The following is a 22,024-nucleotide window of genomic DNA, read 5'->3' as shown; positions in this document are numbered from 1 at the left end:
TTGGAAATGGTGTCTTTGCAGATCTAACCAAATGAAGACGCCATCACACTGGATCCGTGTGGCCCTAATCCGAAAGCCAGTCTTTACAGGTTTAGAAATGGACACCAAGGGAAGAATGCCATGTGACAGGAGCAATGGAGTGCCACTGCCATGACTCAAGAAAGACAAAAACAGCACCTCATGTTAACTTTCACTTTTGAGAAATCGTTTTCCATAACTTATTTAATTTACTCATCTAAGCTATATCAATTTAAAATTCTTAATTAGAGTATTAAAATTCCTATCCTCTTAGTATTTCCAAGAACTCCTTGTCTCATGTAGATAGACATTAACTAGTTCTTGTTTGCCCCTCATGGAGAATTCCCCATTCACAGCAGAGGCTTCTGGGGGCTCCCACACCCACATGCATGGCTCCGATGACCATGTCTACGTTGGAGACTCCTCGGTCCACATGCTCTGGAAATAAACGTGCTCCCCATGCCCCTGCCAAAGAGCCTGGAACAGGGTTCTGCAACCTACATGATAAATACTTAAATAGACACAAAAGGACCATCTTTTTAAGGATTCAGCTATTTTTAGAACTAATTTACAGATTAGATATGAATAATTAGAAAGTGATTCTCTAGCATTAATCATGGAAACAAGCAAATGGATTAAAAATGTTCCAGGTGACTAACTGCCTAAGTGCCTGAATAAGTGAATACAAAATAAATTTTTAAAATCTTTATTTAAAAGCTTTTAAATGCATTGTTCCGTAAAAATTATACACGTTTCTACAATATTTACATATTCCTTCTTACTTCTCTTGGTTTGAATTGGACCAAGAAACGGTCAATGAAATTTTGAAAGCTTCCAGGATTTCTTCTGAAAGTAAGCATTTAAAAATACTATATACCGTACATGAACCTCCAAATAAAAACAGAAATAAAACTGCACAAAACCAGAGAAAAGGAAAAATTCCATCATGTCTGTTGAAGTGGTTAGAAAGGGTCCCGGGGAATTACTTCCTGTCCCAGGAAGCAGGATTATGAGGGAGCATTCGCTGTTATCGCTAACCCTTCTGTGGCACACGGAAAGGTTCACATGCAACCGTGGTTTGTTTTTTAAAGTCACTGCAGCTTTCAGATCAAGGCAATGGTGCCAAATAGGCTCTTTACACTTTCACCTAAACCAAGGCACTCCCCTTGGTTAATATCAACGAAGACACAATTTCTGAAATCATGATCTTTTCATGAAATCAAAGCAGAAAACTGTTCAGGACAAGCAGAACCTTTCGGGCTGGTGCATCTTGGTTGATCTTATCAAAATTCTTCAGAACCTGCTGTGACTCTATAGCCAATCAAGGACTCTTTCCCACCTTCATCCACAGGCAGCTCCACCAACACGTGGGGCTTGTCATAACCAGAGGAGGTGGTAGTGCTTCTCAGCATTACGGGCTCTGGCTCTCCCGTATTTACTTCAGTTTTGTTATTTGGAGGAAATTCTGAGTCAGATGAACAACTGATCGATTCCACAACACCACTATCAGAACCATTTCTGGAGTGGTAAGAGTTTAAAGTGAAGCTGCAGGGTTCAGACTGGTTACTACTACTTGAATGGGCAGAATCCGCCTTCCTTACTGGGGTCAGAGGGCTACCAGGGGCTATGTCGGAAGTGTTTTCTTCAGTGATCACCACTTCTGTCTCACTAGAAAGGTCGTTGGGTTCTCCTTTCCCTGGATCGTCTTCAGTCTGTGTACTTGAAATTGTTGCTGGAGACCACTGTTCTTCCCAGACCACCTTCTCATTTTCAGGGACAATTTGTTCGTAGGTGATGGGTGATATATATTTTGATTCTGATTTTACATCTGAAGAGGCATGTTTTACCACAGATACCTAAGGAAGAGGAATCAGATTAAAAATAACAGCTATTAAACTTATACACCCACCCGTCTTCAAAAAAATGGTCTAAGGGTTAACGGACAACTAAATATACCACTAAATGGCACGTTTAGAATAACAGTATAATAAAATCTGATGGTTGCTTTTTCTTTCTTTTTAATGAAAATATACTAGTTTAAGATCAGAAATGATTTTTTAAAAGTGACTATCTCAACAGTGTATGTTGATTTTGGTGTATTACCTTTCACATGTATGCCCATTACATTTGTAATGGGAGTCCAGCTACTGATACAGTATCTTTACCATGTACCTTCATAGACATAATTTCTATTCACTTATCTAATTTCTTTATATTGATGATTAAACAATTTCTCCAACAGTAGATGTTAAAGTGTTAACAAATTTTACTATTTATAGAACATGGTGAAATAAATATTCTTACATATGTTTTTATTTAGAAAATTATCTTTCAGAAAAAATTCTTAAGAGTGGAATTACTGAGTCCCAAATGTGGCATGTTTATGGAACTACAAAGCTATATATCCACTGCACGCTTATCTTCTCACCAGGGCTATATGACTTTTTAACATCACGTACTAGTTGTACAATTGCTGTTGCTCTAGGACATTCAGGTTTATTTTTCCTTCTCCAGTGGGTGTAAAATGGCATAATATGAGATCGCTGTGTGCTTAATTTCTAGGAAGAATGAATATTATGTGTGAATTGTCTACTACTTGTTGATAGTTCTTATCTACTTTATTTAAGTGTAATGTGTTTGTAATAAATTTAAATGTGCCCTTTGAATGTCACAGATATTATTCCTGTCATATTTGATTCAAAAAGCTGTAATTATTAGTATTTAAATGTCCTTTTCATCATAAAAGGATTTTAAATGTTAGACATTAGAATGTCAAACTTCTATTTTAATCTTACTTTTGACCATATTGCTTTCTATACTCCAACCACAGTGAAATGTTTCTGTATTTGCAGGTTTTCAAAGGCCATGCTTTCTTGATGCTGGACCTTAGCACACACTGTCCCTTGGTACCTGGATAAACTCCTACCTGTCCCTCTACACTGCAACAGCACAGCCTAAGGACAAAAAGTCCTCGATGGCACATACATAATTCCTTTGTTGAACCTATCACACTGCATACACACTGAATACTTACCTTTTCCTCCCACCAGACTTTAAGTTCCTTAAACAGACTTGTCTAACTGTACTTCTGCCACATGTATAAAAAAGTACCTGGTGTGTGGTGAAAAGTATGTGGTTTTGAATGTATGGTGGTGTTAAGTAACTTTTTCCATAGGTGACATGCTGCTAAACATCATTTTACTTCTAAAAATTTTTAAGAAACTATAAAAAATGTTCAAATCAACATTTTAGTGTATATAATTAAAGAGCAATACTTAAATTCATTACCAAGGACTTGGGTAACATGATGCTTTTTCTCTTAAATGGATTTATTTTCTTGATGTTACAACACACAATTACCAGGGTAAGTACCAGAAAGAGTAGGACGGCAGCAACAATTGGAATCCAAACAGAATCTGGAAAGAAGAAAAAGAAAACCCTCACAAATTGGAATGAAGATGGACTACTGCTATAATCAAATAAAGTCTTTCAGAGGTTCTGTATACAGATGGCGTTGGGGAGCACGGTCAGAGAGGTACGGGAGTGCTGGCACCAAAGTCGGGAGAGATGAGTAAAAGATTACATCCCCATCCTCCACAACAGCATCTTCTTCCCAGCTCCGCAACCCTAGACTTTCTGGGACCACGCTGTCAGGCACCGTGTAGCTACAACAGCTTTTTCCCTAACAATTTCCTTACAGTGCCAATGCAGGTTTCCAGAGTTACACTTTCATCTCAAAGAGGCAAAAGAAGAATTTTTAAAATATATTTCTATAATCATTAAAATATAATTCTATAAAGTGTTTATAATAATCCAGTCCCGCTCCACAGAACTGAGTTACATTTTACATTGAAGACTGCAAGCACTTCCGAAGATACACAGATGTATGTGCACGCGCACACACAGACAGGAAAGCTGCAGAGGAGCACAGTCCCCGCTCCCTCAGGAGGCTCGTTTCGGGGCCTGTACGTCTATTGCCACTGCTCTGTATTTTCCTCTAAGGCTGCTTTTATTTTCAGCATTTTTCCCCTCGCGAATTAACAGCACTCTACCTGTCATGGGGGTGATTGGCCTCTTTCACAGCTTTTCATTACCTTTCATGAAAAATTAATTCTGGAGGTCACTACTAAATGAATGCTTGTAGCACACCTGTTACAGGATGTGAAAACAATTAACGTATTACAGCAGTAAAAAGATAAAAAAACAACTATATAATGAAACTAGCACTGGGCTCATGAGCATAGACAGGCAGGTGGGGACAGGGCCACCGTGTGGCTGCAATATCAGCCCAGTTTATCATTTAGGCTTTTTTTTCCTTAGATAAGTCTGGGTCATTTGCATTCTTTTCAAATTTTGTATATTAAGATTTAATATTTTAAAATAGCATTAGGCAAACTGGCATAAAATATTCTGCATTATTTTAAGTCACCCATTTAAAATCCTTGTAATAAAGGCCTTAAAGGTATTATTAGTACTACATTTTAGGTGTTTGGTCTGATTTTTCAGCCCAGATTTTCATTTTTAAAAAGATATTTGTATCATAAAATCTTTTGTACATTTTTAACCTAGAAAATATATTCTAAAAATATCCTAAAAATTAAAGAAAGATATATACATGAAGTCATCAAAACATTATAGAGAAAAATGTATAAATAATCAAAAAGTCTAAAAACTGGGGAACATTAAGTAGAATACAATCTAATGATGAAATATTCTATACACATTGGAAGATAATATTAATAAAGTATGTGAAATAATATGAAAAAATATTTATAATATATGCTTAAATTAGTATACCAAATTATATATACTACATAATATCATCATGGTTATATAGAAAAAAACAGGATGGGAAAACCCCACTGAACTATGAGAACTAAGTATTTGTTTCGATGGTAGAACTACAGGTAATTTTGTTTTCTTCTGGCTTTTTATATTTTATATACTATCTATAATGAATACTTAAATTTCAAAATGTCAAAAAAGGCCCCAATTTTTGTCACAGCACCTGCCACCTGAGAATGACAGTTCCAAAGTCCTGTTATTATGTACATCCACCACATGCAATAAAAGGATGAAATCATTATTTTAAAATGTTAAAAAAAGTGACCCACAATCCATTATTTAAACGGATCTGTATTTATTTTTTTAAGATTTTATTTACTTTTTTGAAAAGAGGAAGGGAGGAGAAAGAAAGAGAAAGACAGATATAGGAGAGAACATGGTGCCTCTCACATGTCCCCAGGCATGTGCCCTGACAGGGAATCAAACTGGCAACCCTTCAGTTTTCGGGATAATGCCCAACCCACTGGACCACATCAGTCAGGGCTATATTTATTTTTTAATATTAATTTCCAGTGCTCGTGCAATTGACACATCACAAAATTTTAAACCATTAGTATTCCCACTATTCAGTTTTTAAACTTACTGTGCTCATATAGAACATACATGACTATACAGTATACCTTGAATATATACCATCTTGCTACATTGAAAAAACTGGCTTATATGCATAACCCTGAAATGTACACAATTATGCACAGTTTTACGTATTAATTACTTTATCTTTCTTGCATGAAAAGGTTATCACATGGCTTTCTAAACTGGTTGTTTTGTATCTTTTAATGACTGACAGGCAGTCTTCTTTACAATTTTGAACTTCTCTGAGGAATGGAACTAGTTTTAAAAGAGCAGAGATTATGCCCTGGCTGGGTTGCTTGGTTGGTTGGACCATCTCTCCGTACACCAAAAGGTTGTGGGTTCAATTCCCAGTCAGGGTGTATGTCTACGTTGCAGGTTCGATCTCTGGTTGGAGGCACATACAGGAAGCAACCAATTGATCTCTCTCTCTCACACTGATGTCTCTCTCTCACTCCCTCCCTCTCTCTCTAAAAGCAGTAAGAAAAGCAGAGTACTGAAATTGAAAACTTCCGTTTTTCACACTATCCTATGTTAGTTATCACTCCCTATATTTAGGCAAAAATGGGAAGAACTTACCTCCTACGCTGTTATGATCAATAATGGAAAAACAAAGTTCTCTGGACTTTTCAGTTTTAAAGGGCCATAGCACCGCCTCAGAGATCCCTTCTGCTGAAATACAGTACTCGGGAGTGAGTGAGGACACTGGGACAGTTAAGTAGCACCAAGTCCCGTTGCAATGATCTTCCTTCAGAATGACCTGTATGGAAAAAGGAAATAATGAAAACACATGGCTCCTTTCAGGCTGGAAAACACAGTCCCCGTATTCACGTTGCCCAAACACAGGGGAAAAAACACCCATGCGATGAATGTTGAGCAAGTCTGAAAACAGTGCCGGTATCCAATAGTAAGTCAATTGGTTACTTCAGCATAGCATGCTGCTATGAGTCCATCAAAATGTTCTTTACAGGGATTATAAATTTCAAACACAATTAGCTGGAATTGCTGCTAGTTAAGTCAACAAATATTCATTAGTCCTATTTCTATAATGCTAAAAACTCAGCCGGTGAGAGATTAAAGCATCCTACAGGAAGAATAACAAAGATATTACGCAAAGGCTGTAGCATCTCGTGGCAGTAATATGAAGAAGGGGTAGAAGCAATCTCTGGGAGCCGATCCTCATTCACCCAGCTGAGGTGCGTGGGTCACCTGTGCTAGGGCCTGAAAACTCAAAGGCACAACAGTGGTGCCTGACCTCAAATAACTTACTATACGGTGCAGAAGGGATGAGGAGGAAATGTCATAGAGTACTGAGTACTATGAGAGGGCAGCTATATGAACGACGCATAACCAGGCCATAGGAAAGGAAACAGTGCACTGCGTCAGAAAAGAAGTCAAAGGGAAGGTATATGCCAGTGAACACTGAGTGAATAAAAATCTGCCATAGAAGGCGAAGAAGGACATTCTACCGAAGAGCACACTACTTACAGGGAACTAAGAATAGGAAGTGGCTCACCAAAGCCTGAATGAAAACAAAAACTGGAAAAAATTGGGGGATGGGGTTGCTGGAAAGGATGTAAGAGGCCAAGTCATGAAGGCCTGCAGGCCATACCAGGAAGGAGAATTTAGGCATTATTTTGTAGCTGATGGTGATTTGTTAAAGGGTTTTAAGCAGTGATGTACTGTGGTTAGATGTTCACTTTAGGAACAACTCTGCTAGCAATCAAAGTGATGATTTAAAACCTAAATCAGATGTCACTCTTCTGCTTAAATTTTTCCAGAGGTGCAAAGCAACATCTCACTTAGAATAAGAGTCAAATCCTTTCAGTGCCCTGAGAGATGCGGCCCCCAGGGACCTCTCTGAGCGCATTTGCTTCCACACTCAGTGGAGACCTGCTGCTCCCTTCATGTGCCTAGTGCCCCTTTGCCATGCCCTTTGTCTGAAACACTCTCCTCATCTTCATCCGGGGAGCTGCAGGAAGAGGCTCCGCCAGCCCTTGCTCCAGTTAAGGCCTCGTCCAGCAGGGGACGTCTGCCCTGCCACCCTACAGAAAATCACTGTGCACCTAACCCCACTGCCCAACTCTCTTCCCTGCTTTTTTTCTCCATGGCACTTATCACTGGAGTTTTGTTTGTATTCTTCACTGCTCTCTCCTGGTGCCCGGCAGGCGCAGAGCACACACTTGGCAGGTGTTGTTAGATAAAGGAAAGGCAGCACCATGGCAAACGGATGGAACATAATGATTCTGATAAAAGTGTGGTCTGCGTAACCAGTGCCAGGATGTAATGATATCCGCACAGCACTACCATTAGCTTTTTCTCTCAAAAACACTGACTCCAATTAGAGCTACATGTGATTTTGTATTACTACCAATGAGAAAGAGTAAGCTAGTCTTAATCAGCCTACCGGTTAAGAAATGAAAATATCCAGGTTAATATCCTAGATTGGGGCTAAGCTGTTATACAAGGCTAAGAAAAAAAACCTCTTAAAGGTGTTTACCTGGGCAGTGTTAGTGATTAACTCCACCACCAACTGACTTTCTTACACTACATAAACAACTTACGCTAATGAGGGAAAAATTTCGATTGTGAAACAGTTGAAATGAAACCACATACCAGAGTCCCATTCACTCTCACATACACATTGTATGTGAATGTGTCACAATGTCCTACATCATATTCCTCTTCCAGCTCTTGTTCATAGTTACTGGCTAAAGGGTGAAATATATCAATAATGACTTGGTCTCCCTTTTTTCTGGTGCTCAGTTTAGGTGGTCCAATTTTCCCTGGTGGGGGTGGGAGAAGAAAAAAAGAAGTAGAATTAGTTGGCCCTGGAACTTTACAGTACATTTTATAAGATCACCAAAATCAATCAACCCACTCCTTTTGTTGCTGTTCTAAAGCAGCACCACATTTAAACCATTCAAAAAAGATCGGGAAGATACACTAAATATCCTTAATTAAAAAATGCTTACTATATCTCCTCAGTCAAGAAGTATTCTTATCTAGTATAAACTCCTCTTTAACACTTTAAATTCATTTTGAATCCTACGGCAAGACAGCTGGTCATGAATCTTGGTTTAAAAAAAAAAGAAAACCTTGACACACTGGAAGGAAAAATATTAAATTATTTTTCCTTCATTTTGGTTCTGTACATTTTTAAAAAATGGTTTTCTAAGAAACATTTCTAAACAGGCATTTTAGTTATCTTTAAAGCCTCAAAGAAACACTTTTTATCTTCAGCACCTATGAATGTCTGGCAAGAAGGCTGTCTAAAAGTTCACTAAATGCATTCAATTTTTTATTGTGAAAATCAGAATTAGATATTCATTCAACAAATATTTATCATGTGTCTTTGGGACTTTGTTGGTGAATCATTTAACTGTTCTTCACACATTTACTGTATACCTACTGTGTGCCGGGAAAGTCTGTTTTTACTCATTAATGTATCCTCAGGGCCTAGATTATATTCTGGCATAGAGTACGCCTTTAACACATCTATGTGGGGAAAGCATGACATGCAAAGGGTACAGTTAACAGATGACAAAAAACGTGACCTTGGGGAATAAAACTATTTCAAGGGCAAGTACAGAAAGGGTTGTGGGAGAGACCAAGTAGGCACAGTCTGAAAAGCAGGAGCAGCGGGACGTAGTGGTCGAAGAGATGAAGCCAGAGGCAGAACGAGGAAGGCAGTGACTTGGGAGGGCACAGCACTGAGAGACGAGAAGCTGAGGGAGGAGGCAGGTGACTAAAGGCTTCTTTCACTCAGGAATGAGGGTATGTTTAAGAGCCATAGGTAGGGTGTTAGTCAGAAAAGAGGAACTGGCACTGAAGACTCTGGAGCTGGAAGTGATGATAAAGATTGGGTACACTACAGCAATGGGATGCTGGAAGCACGAAGAGCTTAAAATGACTGGGATTGAAGAGATTATAGAATTGGAATAGTTTTTGAATGTTTGAAGTTGGTATTAAAATCCCCACAGGCCCTGAGGATTTAAGGGGATTTCCTCTCTAGGAAAGCTAAAAGCAGCTACCAAAGTCCTCAGGGAATAAAATTTAGAAAGGAATGACTGAGCGACAGGGAGGGGAGGGGCAGCGCAGAGTCTAGTTTGACAGCGCTGATCTGCACATTTATATGGAGCAGAAATGTAATTATTTAATAGGGGCAAAGTGATGGGCACCTCAGCCCTATTTTGGGGACTAGAGACAAGAGGAAAATGAGGACTCCCTAAATTGCTCCAAATGTTTCTAGGACATTATAATAATTTTTAGCAATTGCTAATAAAAAGCAAATATATATAGAAGACATGTGTAAGTACTCTCAAATTTAAAATTCAGATGTGTATACATTCTACTCACATTGTCTGCACAAAATAAATTCTTTTGACTCTGCAAAGGCCGATTCTTCTTGTCCAACCCTGGCTTTAACTCTGGCCCAGGCAGAATTTATTGGATCACCGATCATGTGAAAGATGTTGCACTGACGATGAGAGGTATTGCAAGCAGTATTCCATTCTCCCGTACTAAAATGAAGGAAAAGAAAGAAACACATCTCTGTCTATGCTTTGCTTTCTGTTCATAGCACGGAGCTGGTAGAAAGAGCTAAATAAGAATAGGATGGAGAAGCTGGACGGATTAGGAAGGAAACCCTTACTCTTTGGTTAGAAATACTACAAATTTCTTTTTTTTTTATTGTTTAATAGCAAACTTCTTTCTTTTTTTTTTTTTTGGTTGTTAAATATTTTTTTATTAATTTTATTTAGTTATTTTTCAAGTACAGTTTTATGTCTATTTTTCCCATCCCAGCCTCCCCCGCCCCTTGCTCCCCACCTCCCTCCCATTTCCACCCCCCTTAGTTCTCGACCCTGTGTCCTTCCTATTTGTTCCTCCAAATCCCTCCCCCTTTTTCCCCTTAACTTCCTTTCCTTCTCCCCTCTGGTCGCTATCCCCTTGTTCTCTATTTCAGTGTCTTTATTTTTTTTTTTCTGCTTGTTTGTTTTGTTGTTATTTCTTTACAATAAAGCAGCTCAATTCAAATGACAAGATCTGTACAACCACCTTCCACGTGTAATTTTTAAAAATCTGCTCTTTAGCCCTGGCCGGTGTGACTTAGTTGGAGCTTTGTCCCATAAACTAAAACGTCAAAGGTTCAATTCCCGATCAGGGCACTACCGAGGTTGTAGGTTTGGTCCCCAGTTAGGGTGCGTACGAGAGGGCAGCCAATCAATGTTTCTCTCTCACATCAATATTCCCCTCTCTCTCTCTAATAGCAAAGGAAAAAATGTCCTTGGGTAAGGATTTTAAAAAGTCTGCTCTTTAAACTGTAGTTTCCACGCACATACATCATTACTTAATTATAGAACCCAAAACATCATGAAGACTCCTGACACTTACCGACATTTTTTTTGACATTTTTATCTTTTTACTCAACAATAAGTATATACTACATAGAAAGTAAGATGACATTAGTTTTAATACGGAACTCTAAGCTTTATTTATTGTACCTTACTATCTGGGAAGTTAGTGATACTAGTCTACTGCAATTCTCACAGCAAGAACTAAGGGGCAGGAAGCACTCTGGAAAGAACTGATCTGCATCCTTAGCGAGCACTTCCGGAAACCTACAAGCAGTTCAGCACAGAGTTATGGAATGTGCAAGGACCTACACAGAAACAGAATGAAAAGGATAAGAGAGTAGTACTCACTCGTAGGTTTTAACCTGTACAATAAAAACTGGCGTCTGCAGCACGGTGGGGTAATCCCAGTACACGAAAGCATTTAAGTTATAGGCCTCGATAGTAACGTTGGTTGGCACAGGCACTGTAAGAGATTCAAAAAGTTAAGTAAACAATAGAAAGGGATTAACACTAGCATTAGCAAACCGTATAAGAAGCCATGTTAACCAAACAGAAAAATACATTTTTTTAAAAAAGTAGAGTTCATCAGAATAATAACAGTATTTAAATTTGGACTTCCGGCCAAGATTAGAAAGAGATTAACATTAGCATTAGCAAACCTTATAAGAAGCTATGTTAACCAAAGAGAAAAATACATTTTTTTAAAAAGTACAGTTCATCAGAATAATAACAGTATTTAAATTTGGACTTCCGGCCAAGATGCAGGCGTAGATAGAGACACTGTGCCTCCTTGCACAACTAAATTTAAGGACAACAAAGATTTAGAAACCAAAACATACCCAGAACAGACAGAAAATTGATCTGTAGCAGTCTGACGACAAGGAACCATTCATCTAGACAGGTAAGAGGGGCGGAGTTGGCAGCCAGTGGAGAGAGGGGTCCCTGCAGCAGGAGGCAGTGTTGTCAGACCCGGTACAGGGACAAATCGAGCAAAGCCAGTGAGACACGCAAGGTGGTTGGCAGACACACATTCGCCCACAGATAAACCAGGCAAAAAACGGTCAGTGAGACAGACCTCGAAGCCCAGGGCCCCAGCATAGGGAAATAAAGCCTAAAAGCACCGATTCAAAAAACGTTTGGGGGTCAAGGTGTCGGGCGAGGCTCCCAGCCTCACAGAAGAGTTAATTGGAGAGACCCACAGGGTCCTATAACATATACAAGCCCACTCACCCAGGAACCAGCACCAGAAAAGCCCAATTTGCTTGTGGGAAGTGGCAGAGGGGACCAAAATCCAAGAGAGAGTGGAGCAAGCGCCATTGTTCCTTCTCTGACCCCTCCCCCACATACAGCATCACAACTCAGCCACGTGGGTTGCCCTGCCCTGGTGAACACCTAAGGCTCTGCCACTCATACCTGACCAAAATGGCTCAATCAGAAGAACAAATCAAAGTCCCAGAGCCAATACTTTTAAGCGACCAAGAGATAGCCAACCTATCAGATGCACAGTTCAAAACACTGGTGATCAGGATGCTCACAGAATGGGTTGATTTTGGTCACAAATTAGATGAAAAAATGAAGGCTACACTAAGTGAAATGAAGGGAAATGCACAGGGAACCAAGAGTGATGGGAAGAAAACTGGGACTCAAATAAATTCAGTAGACCAGAAGGAAGAAAGAAACAACCAAACAAAAAAGAATGAAGAAACAAGAATTCAAAAAAATGAGGAGAGACTTATGACCTCCAGGATATCTTTAAACATTCCAACATTCGAATTATAGGGGTACCAGAAGGGGAAGAGGAAGAACAACAAGTGGAAAATTTATGGGAACAAATAATAAAGGAGAACTTCCCCAATCTGGCAAAGGAAAAAGACTTCCAGGAAGTCCAGGAAGCTTGGAGAGTCCCAAAGAAGGTGGACCCAAAGAGGAACATACCAAGGCACATCATACTTACATTACCCAATATTTAAATGAAGGAGAGAAAATCGCTTCTCGGCCTTTTGGCTAAGATTTAAGTGTAAAATGAAGGAGAGAATTCTAGAAGCAGCAAGAGATAAGGGGACAGTCACCAACAAAGGAGTGCCCATCAGACTGTCAGCTAATATTTCAAAAGGACCTTTCAGGCAAGAAGGGGCTGGAAAGAAGTATTATAACTCATAAAATGCAAGTACCTACATCCAAGATTGCTCTATCCAGCTAAACTTTCATTTAGAATGGAAGGGCAGATAAAGCACTTCTCAGATAAGGTCAAGTTAAAGGAATTCATCATCACCAAGTCCTTATTATATGAAATGTTAAAGGAACTCATCTAAAAAAAAAGAAGATAAAAAATATGAACAGTGAAAGGACAGCAAACTCACAGTTATTAAGAACCACACCTAAAACAAAGGCAAACTAAGTGGACACCTACAGCAGGAGCGGAGCCACAGAAATGAAGATCCCATGGAGGGTTAGCAACAGGGGAGTGGGAGGAGAGAGGGTAGGGAGAAGGTACAGAGAATAAGTATCATAGGTGGTGGGGAGAAAATAGGGAAAGGGCAAGAGTAGTGTGGGAAATGTAGAAGCTAAAGAACTTATGACACATTGACATGAACTAAAGAGGGGGGAATGTGGGTGGAAGAGGGTGTGCAGGGTAGAGGGGAATGAAGGGGGGAAATGGGACAACTCTAATGGCATAATCAATAAAATTTAAAAAGTGTTTAAATTGGGAGATTTCTAATTTTTTGAAAAAGGTATAGAAAAGTTCTGACTCATTTTAAATTACTGAAGTAGTACTGTATGTAGTATAAGAGAAACACAAATATGAGCTAATAAATTCTTATGTTTTAGGAGTTTGTTTTTTTGCAAAGTCCATAGAGAAGCTTTTAAAAAAAAATTTTATTGACTATGCTATTACAGTTGTCCCAATTCCCCCCCCCTTAACCCTCTCCACCCAACACCCCAACTCCGTCAGGCAATCTCCACACCATCGTTCATGTAGAAATGCACTGCCTATTGTAATAATAATCCTCAATCACTAGAATTTTCTACATATGATGCCACAGGTTGTATTCAATGTCTAAAGAACCAGCTACACCAGGGATGGCTAATTTCACTCTAAAATACCACCACCACCTCCACTCTCAACCCCACACCCAGTTCCATTAAACACCCTCAGTACCTTTTCCACAGCGCAAGAACGGGATGCCTAAAGACTGACAGAAGGAGCCCCTGACCATCCCAATCTCATCAATGTTTTGCTCTCTGGGTGTGCAGGGCTTTTAACAAAACAAATCCAGTATTTCTTGTTGCCTGTGCTCTTTTAAACAATTTCAGAAAACTTAGGTTGGTAAGATGTGAGCCATATGAAGTGACTTGAACATCTTTTCATCAGACAGACATCACCAAAACTGTAACCTGGTTATTAACAGTAGCCACTGTCCCCTGGTCTGTGTAAAAGGTTATTGTCTACCAATCCTAGGAAAAATGCATATATACACACATCTCCCCCTTCTGCTTTTCCTCCCTTCCTTTCTATATGAATAAACATGAAGGTATGAGATACAGTTAGTAATGTGATACAAAATGGAAAACTCTATGAAACATGATTTAAAGTAAATCAATGATGGCAATATGGCCGAGGTTCAGTGGCTTCCTAACATAACTTACCATCCTCCTCCAAAATTCTGAGAGCTACACGCACACTTTTTAAAGCACCTCAGATGATGATGATGATTACTCAGGTTTATATCAAGTGGGCTGGTTCTAGTAAGAAAAATACTCCCTGGCGAGGCATTAAGGAATCTGGGTTCTTTTCTGCTATACTACTAGTTATTTCAGATGTCCTCATCTGTCAGGTAAGGTGTTAATTTTACCCATATACAAGGGGGGATCCCAAAATACCAGAATTATCTTCTGGAGGGCAGGTCCCTTGTAGTACAGGCTTCCCCCACTAGGTGAGTGTTCTAGGAACCCATCTGTATCAGTGCACCAGCTAGTGTTTGTTGTGAGAAGCTGTGTTCAACTTCAGCGAAATTATTTTGAAGACTCTTTCAAAGTGCCCATTTCATGACAGGTGATTTACAAGTGTACCTGCCCACACCGAGCTGAGTGTTCAGCAGTTTTGGACCAAAAACAGCATGACTCCGGTGCCCCACCCTTCCTATTCACCTGATCTTGTCCATCTCTCCTGAGTGACTTTTTTGTTTCCGCAGATGAAAAAAGTCCTCACTGGGAAGCATTTTGCTGATGTGAAAGGGGTGAAACAAAAAACAGCAGAAACACTGAAAGGCATCAAAGTCCACGAGTTCAAGAACTGCTTTGAGTGGTGGAAAAAAGTCTCGATAGACGTACTGTACCAAACGGAGAGCACTTTGTAGGTGACAGCAGTTTAAAACACGTACGAGTAAGTACGCAATTTTTTATAAATAAATTCGAAGGTTCTTTTTGGTCCCTCCTTGTGCTCTGTAGACAGAGTACGACATTCCACAATTAGCTTACCAACCTTTGTATGGGAAGGGCAAACTGAGCAATAAAAAGAAGTGAAGGGGCCAGAATAAAGAGGCCAGTGAGGAAACTGTTTTTGTAGATCTGAAGTCACCTGACATCACAACTCAAAAATAAATGCTCCAAGTTAAAGCATCCAGACCCCTTCCTGAATGAGTAACTCGCAGATAAAACACCTAACACCCCCAAACTGAAGATGCAGGGCCATAGGTATTTTCACAAAGATTTCTTCTTACAGTGCAAACCGAGAAATGGCATGAGAAATCCAGATGAAAAAAAAGTGAAAAGTATCAAATCAAGACTATTACACTTTTTTCAGAATATATATTTTTCACAATCTACCTCCTGAATGGTTTTATAATGTTGGTAAAATGGCTATTTCTCTCAATGCTTCCCAACTTCTTCTCTTTTTATTTTTTTCTTTCTGTTTTCTTGGGACATATGAACCTATGGCATTATTTACAACATACAGCATGACTTGACTTCAATACGAGGCAAGAGAAAAGACAAATGATGTTTTCCTTGTGATGAGAACTTCTGGGATCTATCATCTTTCTTAAAAAACGTTTAATGTACCATATAGCAGTGTTAGCTACAGTCATCGTGCTGTACATTACATCCCCATACGACTTTCTTGTACCCGCAGAAGTTTCAGAACTAAGGCTCTGAGTGAGGACACCAAAAATCCTTCAAGTCTACTTTACTTTTTACATAGTTGTTCCTCAGCTGGGCCAAGCACCACAGTATCCCTGCAGTCTTCTCTTACTCCTGTCTGTCTGGCACCTCTCCTGGTTTTCTCATTCATTCTATCTTTTAAAATATTGAGCCCAGATGTGATGTAACAGATGTGAATGAAATACTTTCTTTCCCCTCTCTTTCTCTTTTTTTAAAGAGACAGGCATATGGGACAGTGGGTTATAGTGAACTTGTACTTAACTAACCCCCTCAGACCTTTCACTCAAACCACCACCAAGTGAGGCTTACCCAATAAACACCTGCTGATCCACTCTCTGACCTGAGCACAGGGTTTTACTCTTGCCTGTTTGTTCAACTTCATCTGCGTGGGTTTGCCTGGCATGCCAATGAATTCTAACTGGAAGTGACATACTCTAGTCTCTGGCAGTAAGTCATTTCTCAAGACTAATTTGGACTAAGTCATTCTAAGTTGAGAAATAATTTAGGAACTGAAAAAATAAAATAGGCCTTTTTAGTCTGTGCAAGGAAAAGGAAGAAGAACAAGTTAGCTGCTGAGCCTATTTTAAATTTCTCCTATTGATTTGGATGAGGTTTCTTTTCAACACAATTTCTCAGATGTAACTAAATAATTTATTACTTTAAAATATATTTGTAAAAATGATGACGCACATTACTGAAAGTTCCTATATGACAAGGGAAGTGTTCGACTTTTTTATGCATCATCTCAGCTAAGCACACAGACACCCTATGAGGGAAATATTATTATACATGTTTTTTACCAATGACAAAACAAAGGCTTAGAAAAGTTATCTAAAGTCTTGACAACATGTAAACTTTCATTGATTTTTTTTTAATTAAGCAAAGAAAAAAACCAAAACTGGGAACAACAAAATAGCAAAAAAATGCAAACCTATCAACAACTGAATAAAAAAATAAACAAACAAGAAGAACAAAAATAGAATCATGGATATAGAGAGTATTCTGATGGTTGCCAGATGGGAGGGAGGTATGGGGGTGGGGGAGTGAATGAAGAGGTGAGGGGGTTAAGAAGTACAAACAGGTAGTTACAGAACAGCCATGGGGATGTGAAGTACATTATAGGCAATGGAGTAGCCAAGAACTTATACCATAACCCATGGACAATGGTGGGGAATCTGCCTGAGGGAGGGGGGGTGCTGGGTGGAGGGGGGAAAAGGGAAAAATCAGGATAACTGTGATAGCATAATTAATAAAATATAATTTTAAAACATTATATTAAAATATATCTGCTATCGGAAGGAGAAGTGAAAAAAGCTCCTTAAGTGTTATTTTTATGACAGTTTAATAAAATAAGGGGGAAATAACCTCCATATATAAACAGGAATTGGAGATGGTTGTTTTCTGATGATTTCACAAGCACCTGCTCCATGTAATTTTGCCCAACTTACTGTACTATCTCAGTTAAATGGTGGCCACTGCAAAATCTGAACAGTGTATTAAATAGTTTCCTTAGATTGCACATTTAAAATGGACAGTTCCTTAATAAGGAAATGATAAATAAACTGACTTCTTCCTGTCAGAAACTCATTTAATTCTGGTTCAACTCTCATTCTCATTCATTACAATGGAACCATTAATTAATTACTCATCTAGTTCATACAACAGCTGCATTATTGCTGTGTGCTGCCAAATTTTACAAGATAGCTTTTTAAATGGGCTATTTTTCTCTTTAGTGCTTTAGGTATTTATTCATATAGAACTGAAATATGGAAATTGCAAAGTCCATATGAATCATGAATCAGAATAAAATGAGAAATTATTATTATTTGTTCACTAAGTATAATGAAAATGTATTATCTGAAATATCTCAAATCTTTGAAATAAATAAAAACAGAATCTAAAGAAAGTAATGAAAAATTTAAACACATGCAGAGCATTATCCTCAAATCGGAGACTGGGTAGAAGTGTAGCTGAGAAAGAAGAGAAGGCGAGTTAAGAGTCCTGCATCTGTGCTCAAGTGCAGTGTCTTCAGATAATAAGCAGAGTGGGAGATCAAACTGGAAGAAGTTAACCACTAGGAGGCACTGATTCACTTAAAATATATACACTACTTTAGTATGTAAAAGTGTCTGAAAAGTGAAGTACTACTAGTTATTAGATGGCACACATGGACTTACTTTCCCCATAAGTGCACTTAAGAAATATTAATGAAAGACCATACTGTAATATATTCCCAACCATTTGGATTTTTCACACTCTGGCTATAATCCTTTGCTTGTTTCCCTCTTCCTACCAGGTTCCCTCATCTATGATGAACTTCCAAACATACAGTCAAAATTGGCACTAATAAGAGTTAACACACTGAGTGTGTATTAAGCTCCAGGTACTGAGGAGTCAGGGAAGCTGAGAGGCAGACACAATGTCCCTGTGGGTTTTCTTCCTATACTTTGATGATTCTGCACTTTAACTTTAAAGGCAAAGAGAACACAACAGAACCCAGAGAAATGCACTGGATAAACTAGACGAGACTGTACTGGAAATGCACTGAGAAACAGTGGTGTTGCCAACAGCTGTGTTTACAAAATGCTGGCGTACAGAAGGCTACAGCAGATCTTTTCATGGCGGAGGGGCAAGCAATTCTACTCCCAGGGCCTGCTTCAAGGATGTCGAAATTGTGCAGTTCCAAGAGGCACCATGCTCAGGAGGGCCCTGTACTCTGAAAGGAGAGCCTGACAGTTGGTTTAACACTATGCCAGGAACTTGAGTCATCCTCTTCCTCTTTTGCACATCCAGTCACTGAGTCCTGCTGAGTCAGCCTTCTTCTATATGTTCGTCCAACTGACCTCTCCATTTCAACTGCCTCCTCCAATCGACTCCTCCCAGGCTTCAGCAGCTACCAAACTAGACTCCCTCCTTTGAGTCTATCTCCAAACTCTCTTACCAGATGAATGGTTTTTCTAAGTGGCATATCTAATCCCACACGAAAATCATTTCTCCTCTTAAAATAACCCAATGGCTGCCCACTGACTTGAGCAAGGTACACTGAGCATATTCTTTTGTTAATTCAGCACCTGTACTTCTCTCAGAAATGTTCCTTCTCTTCTAGGAACTCCCCTACTGCCATCCTCTGAAACAATGTACTTCCTGAGTAAGTTGGCACCTGACCCAAGCTGGGCAAATCACAGCCTTCGCTTGGGATTTTGTTAGGATGGAAGAAGCTGCAAAATTTCAAAACCCAAAGGCTGTCAACATCCACGACTGCTGCCAACTAAGGAAAGTTGTCAATGCTGAGAGTCAGTAATAAGAAATAGAGAGTCTTGGCAGTTCGATTTCCTGGCTCAGCTTTCTGGGGCCCGGCTGGCATCTCTACCTTTCTATTTAATTCCTGCTTAGAATCCCTGCGCCAATCAATTCCTCTTTTTGCCTAAGTCAGGCAAAGCTGTGTTTCTACCCCTTGTTGTTACACGTGACCATGACAAGGCACTTCATTAACTGGTTCCTACTTCTCCACTTCACACACATATTCTTCAATAAAATGATTAATATGCCACTAATTCAACATGCTGTTTCACACCTCTTTCGCAGCACAACAACCTCTGTAACCTCCAGTTCCAACTCTGGGGTTGTCTTCTCTGACTCTCCCGGTCAGAGCCAAGTTCCCCTATGTTCAAGCTCTTACTACAGCTACTCTTGTGGATGACGAACTTGACCTGTCAATAGCAGTTTGCAGAGTAGTTAAGAGCCTGGAGCCTGCAGCCCAAATCCCAGGCTCCCCACTGCGCACCGGCGACTTCTCCACAAGTTGGGTAGACTTTTCAATGCCTCAATTTCTAGTCCATAAATGGAGATATCAGCAGCGTCTTCTTTATAGGGTTGCCTTGCAAATGAGATGTGAGAACAACAGTGCCTAGCACTTAACCACTAGCTAAATAATCATGATCCTTGAAAACAGAAATTAAGCAACTCCCATTTTTGTATTCCCAACACCTGGTACAATGCGTTCCCCAAAGACTATGACTGTGTGTTTGCTTGATTCTTAAAGAACAAGCCAAAGGAGAGCTGGCTATAGATGCGGCACACCTAACAGTAAGGAGCTCATGGAGTAAGTTCTAATACAGAGCCTCAGACCCAGTCTGCTACGGATGATGGAGGTGGGCCTCCCTGACTGCTTGCGGACGAGTGCTAGCGGTGGATCCCGAGGAGACACTCAAGACTAATGGAGTTTCTAATATTTTAGGTTTATCCCTTTTGCTGAAGGGTTTACTGATTTTATTAGAGGTCCGAATAAATCACCATTACACCGAGCTTTAGAAAAGCGTATTCTCAGCATCTGTTTCCTGGGAAATCTCAATAAGCAGGCCGAAATAAACTGCTTCCAGGAACTAAGCTACACGAAGAGACTCGCCACCTGACAAGTATGGCTCGCACTGCAACTCGTAGACAAGGATGGCCAGTGACAGACGCTTAACTCTCAGCTGGCGAAAGAACAACTTCGCTCCCATTCCTAAGGATTCTGGGTTCCCCCTAAGAGTGTAGTATTAAGTCAAGACCTGTGGCCACAGTTTACAAATGCTGACCAAGAAACCCACACATTTAAAAATAAATGAGAAGAATTGAAGAACTGAGAGGAGTGTTTTGTCGTTTCTGCAACAACGGAAGAGCCCAGAGGGAACTGAGCCCGGAGGGAACCGCGGAGACCCGGGGTCGCCTTCCCGGCCGCCGCCCCCATAGGGCCCGACGCCCCAGAGCGTCCGCGAACCCGGCCAGCGCCCCGCCAGGCGGGGGTTCCCGACGAGGGCGGCTTCCTCTCTCCCCTCCCCGCCCCCATCCAGCCGCGGCCCCGCCGCAAGAGACTGTACCCGAGGACAGCTTCGGACCCACGGCGCTCGTCTCAGCCAAGCTCAGGACCTGAGTGATGAAGACGAGCAGAAGCAGAGCCATCCTGCTCCCGAGACGCCGGGAGCCGCCCCGAGCGCCTGCGGCGGTCCACCGGCGCGGCCCTCCCGCCTGGGCCTCACGTCACTTCCGCCGCCGGGGACCAGCGCCCGTGGAACCGGGGGTGGACAATGAAGCCGGAGGCGGGACTAGCCCCCGCAGGCCAGTTGTAGGGGGAGGCGGGGCGAGGGCGGGGCCGCGAGGCCGGGCCAGACGAGCTTTGGCTGGCAGGGCGGGTGACACCCACGGGAAGGGATCGTGGGCGGGAGAGTAGAACCAGAAGGCAAGGACAGGCCAGCTTCCCAGGATGATGTGCGGAACGCGGGTCCAAAGGTTTTTTCATCTTGACACCACGTACTGAGATTCGACTTCCTATTTCCTCAGTATTCTTGGGTTGCAGAACTTTGTCCTAGGCCACAACCCAGGCACAATCATTGTACTCCATTAGATTTAACCGGCAACGCATCTGGGAACCTGAGAGTTTACAACAGAAAGTTTACGTGCCTTCTCTAATCCCTGCATTTGTATTTGAGGAACCTGAAGCTTCACTGGTGAAATGTTTTGTGCAAACTTACACAGCCCGAGTCAATTTGGCTTGGCCAAAATCTACATTATTCCTGGCCGGGGTTGGGGGGCGGGTAAGGGGGGTGGGGGGAAGAGTGGCAGGAAACAGCTTTGCAGCAATTAAATATCAAACAGCAATTTATTCAGTAGCTTCTCATGAGATCTGCTCGCGTTCACATATGCTGTTAACTACCCATCTTCCCCATTCTTGTCCAGCCACGGTGGATGTGCATAAAGCTAACTTCCTCACCTGCTTCAAGTCTCTGCTTATCATGCTCTTTTGCAAAAATTTGAAATTACAGCCCACCTTCCTTTCTTTTTATCCTGGCTTACTAATTTTTCATGGCACTTAGCACCTTCCCCTACAGTCTACAATATGCGTATTGATATTTATTCTCTTGGGCTCCATAGGACTGAAACCGTTGGTGCTCAATAAGTAATTGTTGGATGAAAGAATGCATGAAACACCAGCGTTAAGCAACATTTTAGAGAGAAAAACCATATGAAAGTACTGCACAAACTCGAGAGGAATTTTTAGCTAGGTCATTTTATTTCTATAAATAAATCCCTTA

General features: G+C 40.6%; 1 protein-coding gene across 1 annotated transcript; it reads right to left on the bottom strand.

The window, feature by feature from the left end:
* Nucleotides 1–708: 708 nt before the first annotated feature.
* Nucleotides 709–21,005, bottom strand: IFNGR1 (interferon gamma receptor 1). Its single transcript, XM_037148805.2, has 7 exons — nucleotides 20,813–21,005; nucleotides 11,142–11,256; nucleotides 9,796–9,959; nucleotides 8,053–8,222; nucleotides 6,016–6,196; nucleotides 3,307–3,434; nucleotides 709–1,874 (listed from the first exon to the last, which is right to left on the bottom strand). The coding sequence occupies exons 1-7, from the start codon at nucleotides 20,892–20,894 to the stop codon at nucleotides 1,302–1,304; spliced, it is 1,413 nt and encodes a 470-aa protein (XP_037004700.2). The 5' UTR covers nucleotides 20,895–21,005; the 3' UTR covers nucleotides 709–1,301.
* Nucleotides 21,006–22,024: the final 1,019 nt, after the last annotated feature.

This window comes from Artibeus jamaicensis, unplaced genomic scaffold, assembly GCF_021234435.1.
Source record: "Artibeus jamaicensis isolate MK-2021 breed Jamaican fruit bat unplaced genomic scaffold, CSHL_Jam_final contig_387, whole genome shotgun sequence".
Taxonomy (NCBI): domain Eukaryota; kingdom Metazoa; phylum Chordata; class Mammalia; order Chiroptera; family Phyllostomidae; genus Artibeus; species Artibeus jamaicensis.
The sequence above is the reverse complement of the archived record's forward strand: the minus strand, read 5'-3'. Positions and strand labels throughout refer to the sequence as shown.

Excerpts from the sequence above, each read along its gene's own strand:
- IFNGR1 (XM_037148805.2), bottom strand. The coding sequence starts at position 20,894 with ATGGCTCTGCTTCTGCTCGTCTTCATCACTCAGGTCCTGAGCTTGGCT. Across the intron at positions 11,257-20,812 it reads GGGTCCGAAGCTGTCCTCGG|TGCCTGTGCCAACCAACGTT; the intron begins GTACAGTCTCTT and ends AATCTCTTACAG. Across the intron at positions 9,960-11,141 it reads GTACAGGTTAAAACCTACGA|TACGGGAGAATGGAATACTG; the intron begins GTGAGTACTACT and ends CCTTCATTTTAG.